At 40.2% G+C, this 11,199-nt stretch overlaps 1 protein-coding gene across 1 annotated transcript in view; it reads left to right on the plus strand.

Moving 5' to 3' along the window:
* The window catches only part of CA2 (carbonic anhydrase II), a gene marked incomplete at its 5' end in the record, with an annotated part of 17,262 nt that extends 13,987 nt beyond the window's left edge, over positions 1-3,275 (plus strand). The window contains 2 exons of the mRNA XM_010282287.1: positions 1-126; positions 2,430-3,275. The exon at positions 1-126 is cut by the window's left edge and continues 59 nt beyond it. Coding sequence (XP_010280589.1) covers positions 1-126; positions 2,430-2,549 — 246 coding nt within the window. The remainder of the gene's footprint in view (positions 127-2,429) is intronic.
* Between the last annotated feature and the right edge of the window lie 7,924 nt (positions 3,276-11,199).

The raw sequence follows: 11,199 nt of genomic DNA on the forward strand, positions 1-11,199 counted from the left end.
CCCACTGGACTGCTTCCTGCATGTAGGGACTATTGGACATACCCTGGCTCACTGACCACTCCTCCACTGCTCGAATGTGTGATCTGGCATGTTTTGAAGGAGCCCATCACTGTCAGCCCTGAGCAGGTAGGTCTCCAATGGATGGTGCCAGTAGATGTGTACTGGTGTCGTATTGATTTCTTTGGTTCAGCCCTCCTGGTGATCTTTGAAGTGGCAGTTTATGTTACTGCAGAGTTATGCAGGGTATTAGCTAACATCACATGTCAAAAATACATATCTGAAGTGGTTATCCTCTTCTGGTAGGACTCTGCTTCTATGTGTGCTGTAAAACGTAAGGCTGTTCTCCATTTGGACACAGTCCAGGGAAAATTTGGGGTCTTTTTTAAATATAATCAAGGCTTCCTAATTTCTTCCTATATTTTTAAATATAATCAAGGTTAGACCTACCATGTGGTAAAAGTCTGAGAAATTTGTAGCATGCATGAAAGGACCACTTGCACATGCAGAGTTAGTCTAGCATGTACATGTGCACATAACCTATCTGGATATGCTTGCCCTGAAAATTACCGGGTTTACCAAGCATCTGAAGAGCAGGTATTCTGCATCCAGTCCCACACCATAGATCTGTAGTTGGTTTGTCGATCTTCCAGCATTTCCAGGACGCAGAGCTCATTTTATAAGGACTATTCAGCACAGAACAGACTGGGAAATCCCACGCAGAATTGTGGCAATCCTAACAAAACTGCGTTGTTTGGAAGAGAGAAAACTTGCAGATTTCAGAAGTCTGCTGCCTGAAAAAAATCCTTTATTCTGTTGAGCAGCTTGAGTCTTCCTAGTAGGAAGGAGCTCGTGCAGGTTAAATCACTCCTGGCCGTAGCTTTCTGCACCATCCATTAATGAAATTACACAGAGGCAAGGTTCCATCCTCAGGTTCTCATCTGTGTGCTTGGGAGGTATAAACAGAATCTAAAGCCTATAAATATATACTAGTCCTGAAGGGCTTTAGTTTACCCTTCAAACTCTTAAATCCCTTTTATCAATGGCAGTCATGCTAACAATATAGACTATGCTAACTCTAGGGGTTTTATTCAGCTGATGTGAAGAGTGCAAATGAGCTGTTGTGGGACTTAATGTAATAAAAGATAGATTAAATGACAAGGAAGAACTATTGGAAATTATAAGTATAGCAATGATTACCATTAATAAACTGCAAGGGAGCATTAAATTTGACACTATTTACTTATTTTAAACTACTGGTATTGCTATTGATAATCTGAGGTTTGCAAATATGGTTTTATTATAGGGCAGGAGCCTATTCACCAAAATAGAGTTGTTTTTCCTACTACACCTACTTTAAACACCTAGAAGTGATAAAAGACACCACTTGTTTCTCCCACATACACCCCTCCATATTATCATTGATGTTTCAAAGATGGATTTGAGATTGAAACAGTGTGTGTGGCAGCTTGCCTCTTCATTCCAAAGCTGATCAAAACAAGAAACTATAAAGCAGAGTATTGACACTGGGTTTAGTTGAATTGATTCTCCAAAGATAGGTAAAAGCTGGCTATTACATCAGGGTGTGGCGAGCCTGTTATCACTTGCTGTAGTGACGCAGCAGTTCCTGGCACAAGTTGAGCTCCGAACTTTGTTCCAGTCGGTCCTGAAGGTAAAGTCCTCTCCTGGGCTGGTCACTGCTGGAGGCCTTCCTCCTTGAATGAGAGAAAGCCTGGCATGCAGGCCAAAAATCCTGTATCCCACCTACATATTTCTGTCAGCAGTTCCAGCTGACTCTGTGAGATCACATTTGGGGTGGTTTATTGTTTTGGCACAGTCGTCATCATAGTTTTGGAGATGCCCTCTTAGACATCAAGGTGCTTTTAGTACATCAGACTGTGCAACCAATTTTACTTTAGGAACAAACACTAAAACCTTACTGTATGCTTGTATTGATGTCAGTATTTGAAAATCAAGATATCTTGAATTAACTGGGCTGCTTTGACACAAGGATAAGGTCTTTTTTTTTTTTTTCTTAATTACAACTGGATTAAAAATATCCTATTTTCAAAAAAACACCAAAACAGTACAACTTGCAAAGAATTCTGAAAGGGATTAATTTCAGATCTGGCTCAAGGACAAACAGCTCTTTGTCCACAGAATACTGAAAATCTATTTCTAGATTATTTCCTTGATTTCTGTGCTTTCTTAGTTCTTCATGCTAGGAAATTTTGTGGATAGGAGAGCCTGTGTCAGGAGTAGGAAATGTGGATGAAGTGCAGAGACACATGGGTGGTGATGCCATCTCTAGACCATTAGCGCTGGTGAAAATTTGAGTTGGACCTCTGGCTCAGGCCCAAGGTGTATATAATTCAAATAGTACTGCTGAAACAAGAGTATGCATTTGAGGATGTTTGTGTCTTTTTCCACAGATGTGCAAACTCCGTGGCCTTTGCTTCAGTGCTGAGAATGAGCCTGTGTGCCATATGGTGGACAACTGGCGCCCATGTCAGCCTTTGAAGAGCAGAGAAGTCAGAGCTTCCTTTCAGTAACCTCAGCACTGAGTGTGTTAGAAATTGCTGTGTTTGTGAGGAGCCCCTTTTGCTAAGCACAAATCAAACCTTTGCCATGTGTGCTCTGGCAACATCTTGTCTCCCAGATCTATTCTTTCTTTCGCTCTGCATCTAAAATGCCAGCTAATGAAATGTGAAATGCTCTTGGCCAAATAGGAAAGGGTTCTTAAGCTGTGGGGTTGGGGCAGGCATGGGGAGGTGGTGGCTGTATGCATTTTGGTGACTTACTGCAACTGACACTTTGGTATAACAGTGTGTTGGGAGAGGATATTGTGATAGTGAAATAAGCCATTTTAAGAAACCTCATCCACAGGTGTGATAGTACACATAACTAACGATAACTTGAAGCTTTCTGAAAAGCACAGGAATACAGAATATAGGTATGATTTAGGAAAAAAAGTATTTTAGGAAAGTAAAGCAAAATGAATATTGAGAATTAGACTTCTTAGATTTTAAGAAACTGACATGTAAATATTTTTGAGACTGTTTTACATTTTTACCCATGCTATCAACAGCCTTGATTATGTCTTAATGGTAGTGTTGGATTTTTTTAATTAAAAATGTCCTAAATTAAGTATTATCTTTAAAAGTTGTTATTACCATAGAAATAATACAAAATATCTTTTCATTGAAATAATATATGCTCTAAGTTAAAGAGGAAAATAATATTGTATTTTAGATAACTTCTCTAATAAATCTACACTTATATTTTTGCTTCCATGCTGTTATTTTAATTCAGCAAAGGAGACACTAATCTGTTTGCATCATTGCATATTGCACATAATTACTAAACATATAGTGTTTTGGGAATTGGCTTCAGTGACACTGAAGATGAATGCAAACCTGGGAAAATTTTCTCTAAGTAGCTCCCTGATAGACAACGGAAGGAAGTGTTAGTTTTGAGCAATTACTACAAATTATCATCAAAGTTGACTGCATAATAAAAGATCCCCTCACATGAATTTTGAACAAAATCATACTGAAGAATGGGCTTCTCCAAAGCAGTTGCTTAAACATTGCCCTTATGTGACAGCCCAAAAGCAAGGTGCCTCATCTTTATGCAGAACATCTATTCAACCCATTTCTCCAACTAGACCAAAACTTTCAAGACTGTCCCCAGCATTTGTTTTTTAGCCTCACAGTATTGTATCATATGAATGATTTCAACAGAAGATTTTTTTTTAACAGAAATACTGCTAGGCAGACAATAGCTTCCAGTAACTTTCACTGATGGATTCTTACTAGCTGATTTCTTCTGTTTTCATGAACACATATGCAGTAGATACCTAAATATAAATCTGTTCTAGATACACAGGTTCCAAACAATACCGTAAGGGACTACTCTCCTTCTCAGGCTCCTGGCTGTTGTGAGACAAGCCATCTTCAAATCGCTCATGTCATTGGATTCTGGTCCTAGTTTTTAAAGCAATTTATCATGAGTTTCCTACCCCATCAGGGATCACTTTGTAATTTATAAGTTATCACTTGGGCAGGCGAGGTTCTGAAACTCCTGGGATCTTGAGACATGTGAGAAGGGAATGAAGCCTTCCCAGAGTGCATACAAACATCTTAAGAAAACTCTGTCAAATCTCCCCCTTTGAAAAGCTTTTAAAACACCATTTAAAACACCACACTCCCCACCAAAAAAAAAAAAAACAAAACCCCAAAACAGAAAAAGAAAGTGGTCCTTTGCCACAGGTTATTTGTTCTAAGTTCAACTTTTTGGAATGGAACTACAAAGGTACCTACCTCTTCCTACGACGACTATGCTGACTAATTCAGGTTCTTCATGTTGAGTGGTTTGAATACTTTTCTGACTCTATTCTCTTTTCTATTTCTATTATTTTCTATTCTTTATTTATTATATTATTTTCTGTTCTTTTCTATTTCTATTCTTTTCTCTATTCTCTTTTCTGACTGTGTCACCTGTGGGCCTGACTGCTACATGTGTGTCCCCTAAACAATGCAAGGGAGGTTACACCTCTAAAATTAGAATTATAGATGCAATACATTGTGGCTTAAAGCTGCTGAAGCAAGCCAAGAGGAAACACGTTACAGAATCACAGGATGGCGGAGTGTGGAAGTGATCTCTGGAGGTCATCTGGTCCAGCCCCCCTACTCAAGCAGAGCCACCTGGAGCAGGTTGTCCAGGACCATGCCCAGATGATATCTGAGTATCTCCAAGGATGGAGACTTACGGGCATATGACCCATCTTATTTCAGCAGGTAGCATCCTTTTGCTGGGGCTGGAGCGAAGTGCTTGTTAGGAGTCACAAACACTAAACTCTTTCCTGGAATTGTGCATATATGCCAGAACTTGCTCTCGGAGGTGGCAACCCTGCTCTTTGCCTAATGTTTACATGTTATGGCACTCCTAAAATTAAAAACTAAACTATGAGAGCCCCAGATTTTCAAGTTTTAAACCCGTATCTCGACAGCTATGGTACCCTGAATACTAGGTCTTATTAGACTTTCTAAGAACTGGTAATCTCATTGGTACCTGTACAGCTTCGGTGGTATCCAGGCTGACACGTGACAGAGAATGCAAACTTCTGCCGAATGGCTAGGGTAAAAACCTGGAAATGCCTGTGAAGTTCTAACCATTGCTGCAATAAAGTTTCATTCCATAAATAATAAGTAACAGCAAAGACAACATCAGCCATATATTTATCACCTTGTTTGCACACGCCTGTTTACCTGGAATATTGCCAGTGCCATATGTTTGCCTTTGCTGAATATGAAGCACTTCTGTATTCAGCCAGACAACGCAAGCTGGTGTTCATAAGTCATATACACAGTGTACAGGAAGAGCCTGCTGTATGTCTTACCTGGGTGGTCTCCCAGGAAACAGTGGTCTCTTTTTTTTTTTTTTTTTTGCTTTCTTTTTTTCTTTTTGAGTGAACCAACTTAAAGAACCACACCCTAAAATCCTCACAAAAACACCCCTCCGGCATAAAATGGTACATGGGCTTATCACAAATTCACACTTTGCAGTTAGACTCTTGTGCAATGGATAGCCTTTTCAAGGAAGACATATATATTAAGGCCAACCTGGGAAATAAAGAAAACAGTTTCCCTGGCGTTCATGATCCATTTCCTGAATGGTGAGTTCAATTAAGATAAAGATGAATAGAACCATCCAGTTCTTCCTGACCTCTGTTCTCCTTCACTATTTGCTCCGATTAAGAGGTTGTAATTAGGTCTTGCAAATGTTCCACAGCAGACTTAAAACAACACCCATTCTAACATCACATTCAGACCTGTTTCAACTGGAAAACTGTTTCTGAATGCATAATGAGGAAAAAAGAGACCACTTTGGTCATGGAACAGAAGATGATCCACTACAGGTAATGGTGTTACAAGTAGGCAGCTCTGATTAAAGGGAAATTTATTTAGAAGAAAAAAAAAAATTAAAGGAGGCCAGTGTGTTAATTTGAAGTCATTGTAAGATACTCAGCCAGCACTTTCATGAGGTAAAGAGAGAAGCACGTTTACTTGCAAACTGTTCATTTTGCACAGCTCGTGATCTTGTCTCACACTTGTCTGCCAACTCCATGTGTTCTAGAACGATTTATGATTTCTCCACTGCTATTTCTAAGGGTTGGATGTGTCCTAATTGACATGGGTGGGTAGACTGTGATTAGAGATGTTCCCTGGGAAATTGGATAATAATGCCCTGCATAGACTCAGCAATATTTATAGAAGTCCAGTTAGTTTATAAAAGAGTATCACTCACTAAACTACAATGTTAGGATTTTCTAACTCTTCAAAGAAAAGCCCTGCAGGCAACAGCTCTGTCAAACCTAATACTGTAGAAACAAGCAGTGATGAAAGTACAGGCCTCCTCTTCCAAACACATGCAGTCACCTTGCACCCGGTGGCAGTTGCTTACACTCAGTGTCTGATACATTTTAAGTCTGTTTGGCAACTGGACACTCCACTGCTGTCCCCCCTTCCCTGTTCAGCACGATGGTAAAGGGCTGTGCTGCCCTGGTGCCATCGATGGTCCACTCAGGCCATGAGATTCCCCAACACCAACTTTCTAAAGGTATGAGTGCAACGAGTGCATGTTTGAAGGCGTCATGGCTCCATACCAAACAGCGAGAGGTACAATGACAAAACCTTTCAGGGATGCCTGACTAATTTTAGACCGCAAGTCTTGCTATTTTTTATTCCAAAACACAAACCAAAGCCATTTTGGGTAAGCCCCCATCCCAGGGTGGATTAGAGTGTAGTGATTCCCCAGGCTCTCATGTTCATCCAGCATTGAGCTCTTCAGGATGCTCACTTTAGTTCAGACCTCAAAGCAATGTAGCTATGTTGCCTGAGCTGATGGACCCAGATTCTCAGCGGAGCTCGGTACTAACATGGTGTAGCTGTGTTGCTCCTAATCCCAGGATAGAGTCAGTTTTGTCCAGTGAGGATGTCAATGCAGTGACAATAAATGTTTATTAAGCAATAAAAATATATCCTCAGGATGTTTTGAAAACCACAATATATAAGCCCTGTTTTTATAATCTTGTGTAGTTTGAGGCATTGTATATATGTATGACAAGAGGCAGTCACTGCTCTTTTGAATTCACACGCTGAAACTGAGAAGAAATACATTGAGACAATATGCAATAAAAAAGTGATTAGAGCAGACAGGTCCATATTAACTACATATTTTTCTTGACTAGGTTTTAATGAGTCTTGTAACATCACTCAGTATTCAAGGACCTGCAAAATTTGCTGCGAAGTGCTGGAATAGAATAGACTATTTCCATTGGAAGGGACCTACAATGTTCATCTGGTCGCCTGACCAGTTCAGGGCTGACCAAGTTAAAGCATGTTGTTAAGGGCATTGTCCAAATGCTTTTTAAACACTGACAGACTTGGGGCATCAACCAACTCTCTCAGAAGCCTGTTCCAGTGTTTGACCACACTCTTGCTAAAGAAATGCTTCCTAGTGTCCAGTCTAAACCTCCCCTGGCGCAGCTCTGAACCATTCCCACCCGTCCTATCACTGGATACTCAGGAGAAGAGATCAGCACCTTCCTCTCCACTTGCCTCCTCAGGAAGTTGTAGAGAGCTTATGATGTCATTAGGGCACCCTCAGCCTCCTTTTCTCCAAACTAGACAAGCCCAAAGTCCTTAGCTGCTCCTCATAGGACATTCCTTCCAGCCCTTTCACCAGCTTTGTTACCTTCTTCTGTCTGGGAAGCCCCAAGATCAAACAGGGAAAAAAGAGTTTGTGTGGCACTTAGGTGCCTTGGGCCAGGGATAACACGGACAGAAATCTTTGTCTGCAGTGCTACACAAAAGGTGTCTCTGTCAGACATGACAGATAACCCAGGGCTGACAGGTTTCACAGAAAGCAGAGCTAGGCTCTCTCTTCTGGACACCGATCTACTAGCCCAAAGGCCAGGTCCAAAGGTTCAGCTTACTCCAGTAAGGTGGGAGGACTGTACCTGCAAGGTTCATCAGTGTAAGAAATGGAACCCATGACCAGTAAGGATCTTCTTTGCTGATCATGTGCCACCCCATATAGAGGAAAAAGCAGTCTAGTGTAAGGACTCACGGGACCTTCTCTCCCACTCTGCTCCACAGCTGGGCCTCCTCCAGTGCATCTAAGCAGGGAAGGACAGTGGAAGCAGAGTGCCCTTTCAAAAATAAAGGAGAAAGGATAGCCAATGAACCTGTTTTTGCAAAACTGTGTAGCAACAGAATAATTTTTTTAGTTACTCAAAGGTCAGGAAAGAACTTCCTCTTCCCTCTGCCTAAATTCCTCTTCAACCAGCTGACTTGAACTTGATATAAGAAGAACATGAGATTATTTAATAGGATGATACTCACATCAGGTGATGCAGGATATTGTAATTTGGATGATGCATCTCTTCATCACTTTCTTGATTGTATTTCTTCCAAAAGTCACTATAAATAGTCTAATTACATTTTTCTGAAATGACTGTCTTAAATAATATATTCCTTCAATCAAAATCAAAACTGAAGGGCCTCTAGATACTTGCACTGAGTATGTCTTTGGGTTGTTTTAATCATTAATAACCATGCCCTGAGAAGGAAAATAGAAATATTAAAGAAAACAAGAGCAGCATTTTGCAGACAAAAAAAAAAAGAGAAAAACAAGGCTTGAAAAAATACCATACTCACTCAGAATGTGTTCCTGGGAGACATTTGAAAGGACAGCATTTTGCAGATCAGCTTAAAAGAGGGTGGTAAACATAATTTCCTCCTACTCTCTGTAGAAGTGCATCAGATGATTGTCTTAAACGCTTTTTGACTAGTAATGGAAATCATACGCAGACGGCATTTTGAAACTGAAACATTTTTGAGTATTTTAAAGACATAAACAAACACTCAATGAATGATAAAACCTACAGATGAAAAATGCAGTAACCCCAAAATGAGTAAAATGCCCCTCCTCTGGTTTCTTAAATGTCATGTTCTGCTCTGCGTTTCTTTCTCTGGGGTAGAACTTGTCATATCATCAAGGGTATGGAGGAAGCAATATAAAAAATTAGGGCCTCATCATGAAAACTCTGATGTGACTAATCACCGGCATGAGTAATCCCATCCATTAATCGAAGTTCAGTTGGCTTGACACACTCCTTGCACAGGAAAGACCGTTTTCCTTCCATGAGGAGTGGGGTTAGGAAAATGAATACCTGAAAGGTCAGGTGTCCTGTTCCTTTGGATTTCAGTTTAGGGATTTATCCTGAGGAATAATGGGAAAGGAACAAGATGGAGGAATTACCTGTAGTAAAGGTGGCTGGAGGAAATGCTCTTCATTTTTCTTCCAGTTTCACAGCGGTTCCCCAAAGACGTGAGCGTGAAACAAGGACTGCACTTCTCCCATTAGCATAGCACATGCATGGAGGGCTATTTTCAGGCCTCATACTCCAGGTGCCAGTTTTGAGCTTACAACCATTGTAGTGGCTAAAGGACAAGAAAACCATGAATGTGCAGGCTCCTGCTTTTCAAGGCTGCCAGAGTGCCCTATAGAGTCAGTAGAGAGGTCACCAGTAGAGTGAGGTGCTATATAACAGATGGTCTCTGCATGGACTCAACCTCCATACTAGGAACTTGACTTTACAAATATCTTACAAGCTCACAGTCTGGCAGGTAGTGGGCTAAACATAGCCTTGCTGCTATCTCCTTCTCCATTAGTCGCTCTAGACATGGCTTCTGTCTGAATGGAAGTGAGCTGGGCTGGTGGGACTGTTTATGTGAAGAAAGCTGACCATGCTCTTAAGTGATTTGCAGGATCCAGCTCTTAATTTCTGTTGAGTAAAATTCTATTTCCATCTAGCTATCTAATCCCTGTAAAGTCCCCAGGTAAATGGAAATGTCAGATCATTCCCGTGTGAAAATCCATTCTTATTTCGCAGAGGATTTTGCAAGCACTGAGCAGCTATCTAGGTTAAAGGAAGAGAGCGGACTGTGAAAATATCTTTGCCTTTCAGAAAGACAAATAGGAAACAGGAAAAAAGTCTAAGCCTGTGGAATACTGAGATTATTTTCATTCTGAGAAATAATCATGTCAGAGTAATAATGACCTGGTCTGTCATGCAAACACCATACTCTGTTTAATAAAGTTGTATGATAATAACAAAATATATGAATAATGTTTTATTAGACCCTGGGCCTCATATCTAACTACTGCAATATAACTGGCTGCATGATAAATATCAACCCCAAAACGTAAGAAAGAAAAGCTTTTCTTCCTTCAGCGTATTGTGCTTTCAGTAATATAAACCTTTGAAAAGGTGTTTATTTTTGTTATTCTGAGACCTTTTGTCTTAGAGAGGCTATGAAATAGAAAACTAATATACCAATTACCACCTAAAACAAATAGTCCACATCAAGCCAAACAAAATATTGTGTATTTAGTTAGTAGTTGTTTTATCTTTGTCTTCAACCCTTTGTACCTTGATCAAAACTACTTTTTGGAGCGTTCACTACTAATAATAGAGAAAAACTGGGTCATATGTCTGCTCCAGCAAAAAATACCGTGCATTTCAGATACTATACATTTGCTTATGGTTGCTTATAGGAACTAGAGCTTCTCACTAGGGTTAAAAAAAAGCTTTATTGAATAATATTTCAAGGACTCAAATGAAGTTAATTGCCCAAGAGGCACAGGGAGCCAAGTGAAAAACAGGCCTGTCATAGACAGCCGTCACTCCTAGTCGTCGCATTCCCAGTGACTGAAGAGCTAATGACACCAGACTCTCAGGAAACTCACAGTCTGCCAGCTTGATTAGGTGAGACAGCAGGTCTAATCTGCATTTAATGAATGATTCAGGAACAGCTTTAAGAGCCTAACTTTAAGGTAGCAGGATATTGGCAGAAATAGGTACATGCTCTATGCACATTTTGTGACCTAGCTAATTATGGGTATCTGAAAAAGTTATTACACTTCTTCCATCCAATTTCAAAATCTGTTCTCTGCTTTTTCTGCCAGCTAAGAAAATCTATCACTTTGTTAAAACTTATGCTATTGTGTAAGCTGAGGCTAGAAAATAATGAGACAAGAAGGAAAACTGTCTAAACCTGTTATTTCTGCAGTGCAGTGTAGGCAGACAGTGTTATTAGTGTGCATTCACAGCGACGTCTGCTAATCAATAAG

This window comes from Phaethon lepturus, unplaced genomic scaffold, assembly GCF_000687285.1.
Source record: "Phaethon lepturus isolate BGI_N335 unplaced genomic scaffold, ASM68728v1 scaffold4152, whole genome shotgun sequence".
NCBI classification, from domain to species: Eukaryota; Metazoa; Chordata; class Aves; order Phaethontiformes; family Phaethontidae; genus Phaethon; species Phaethon lepturus.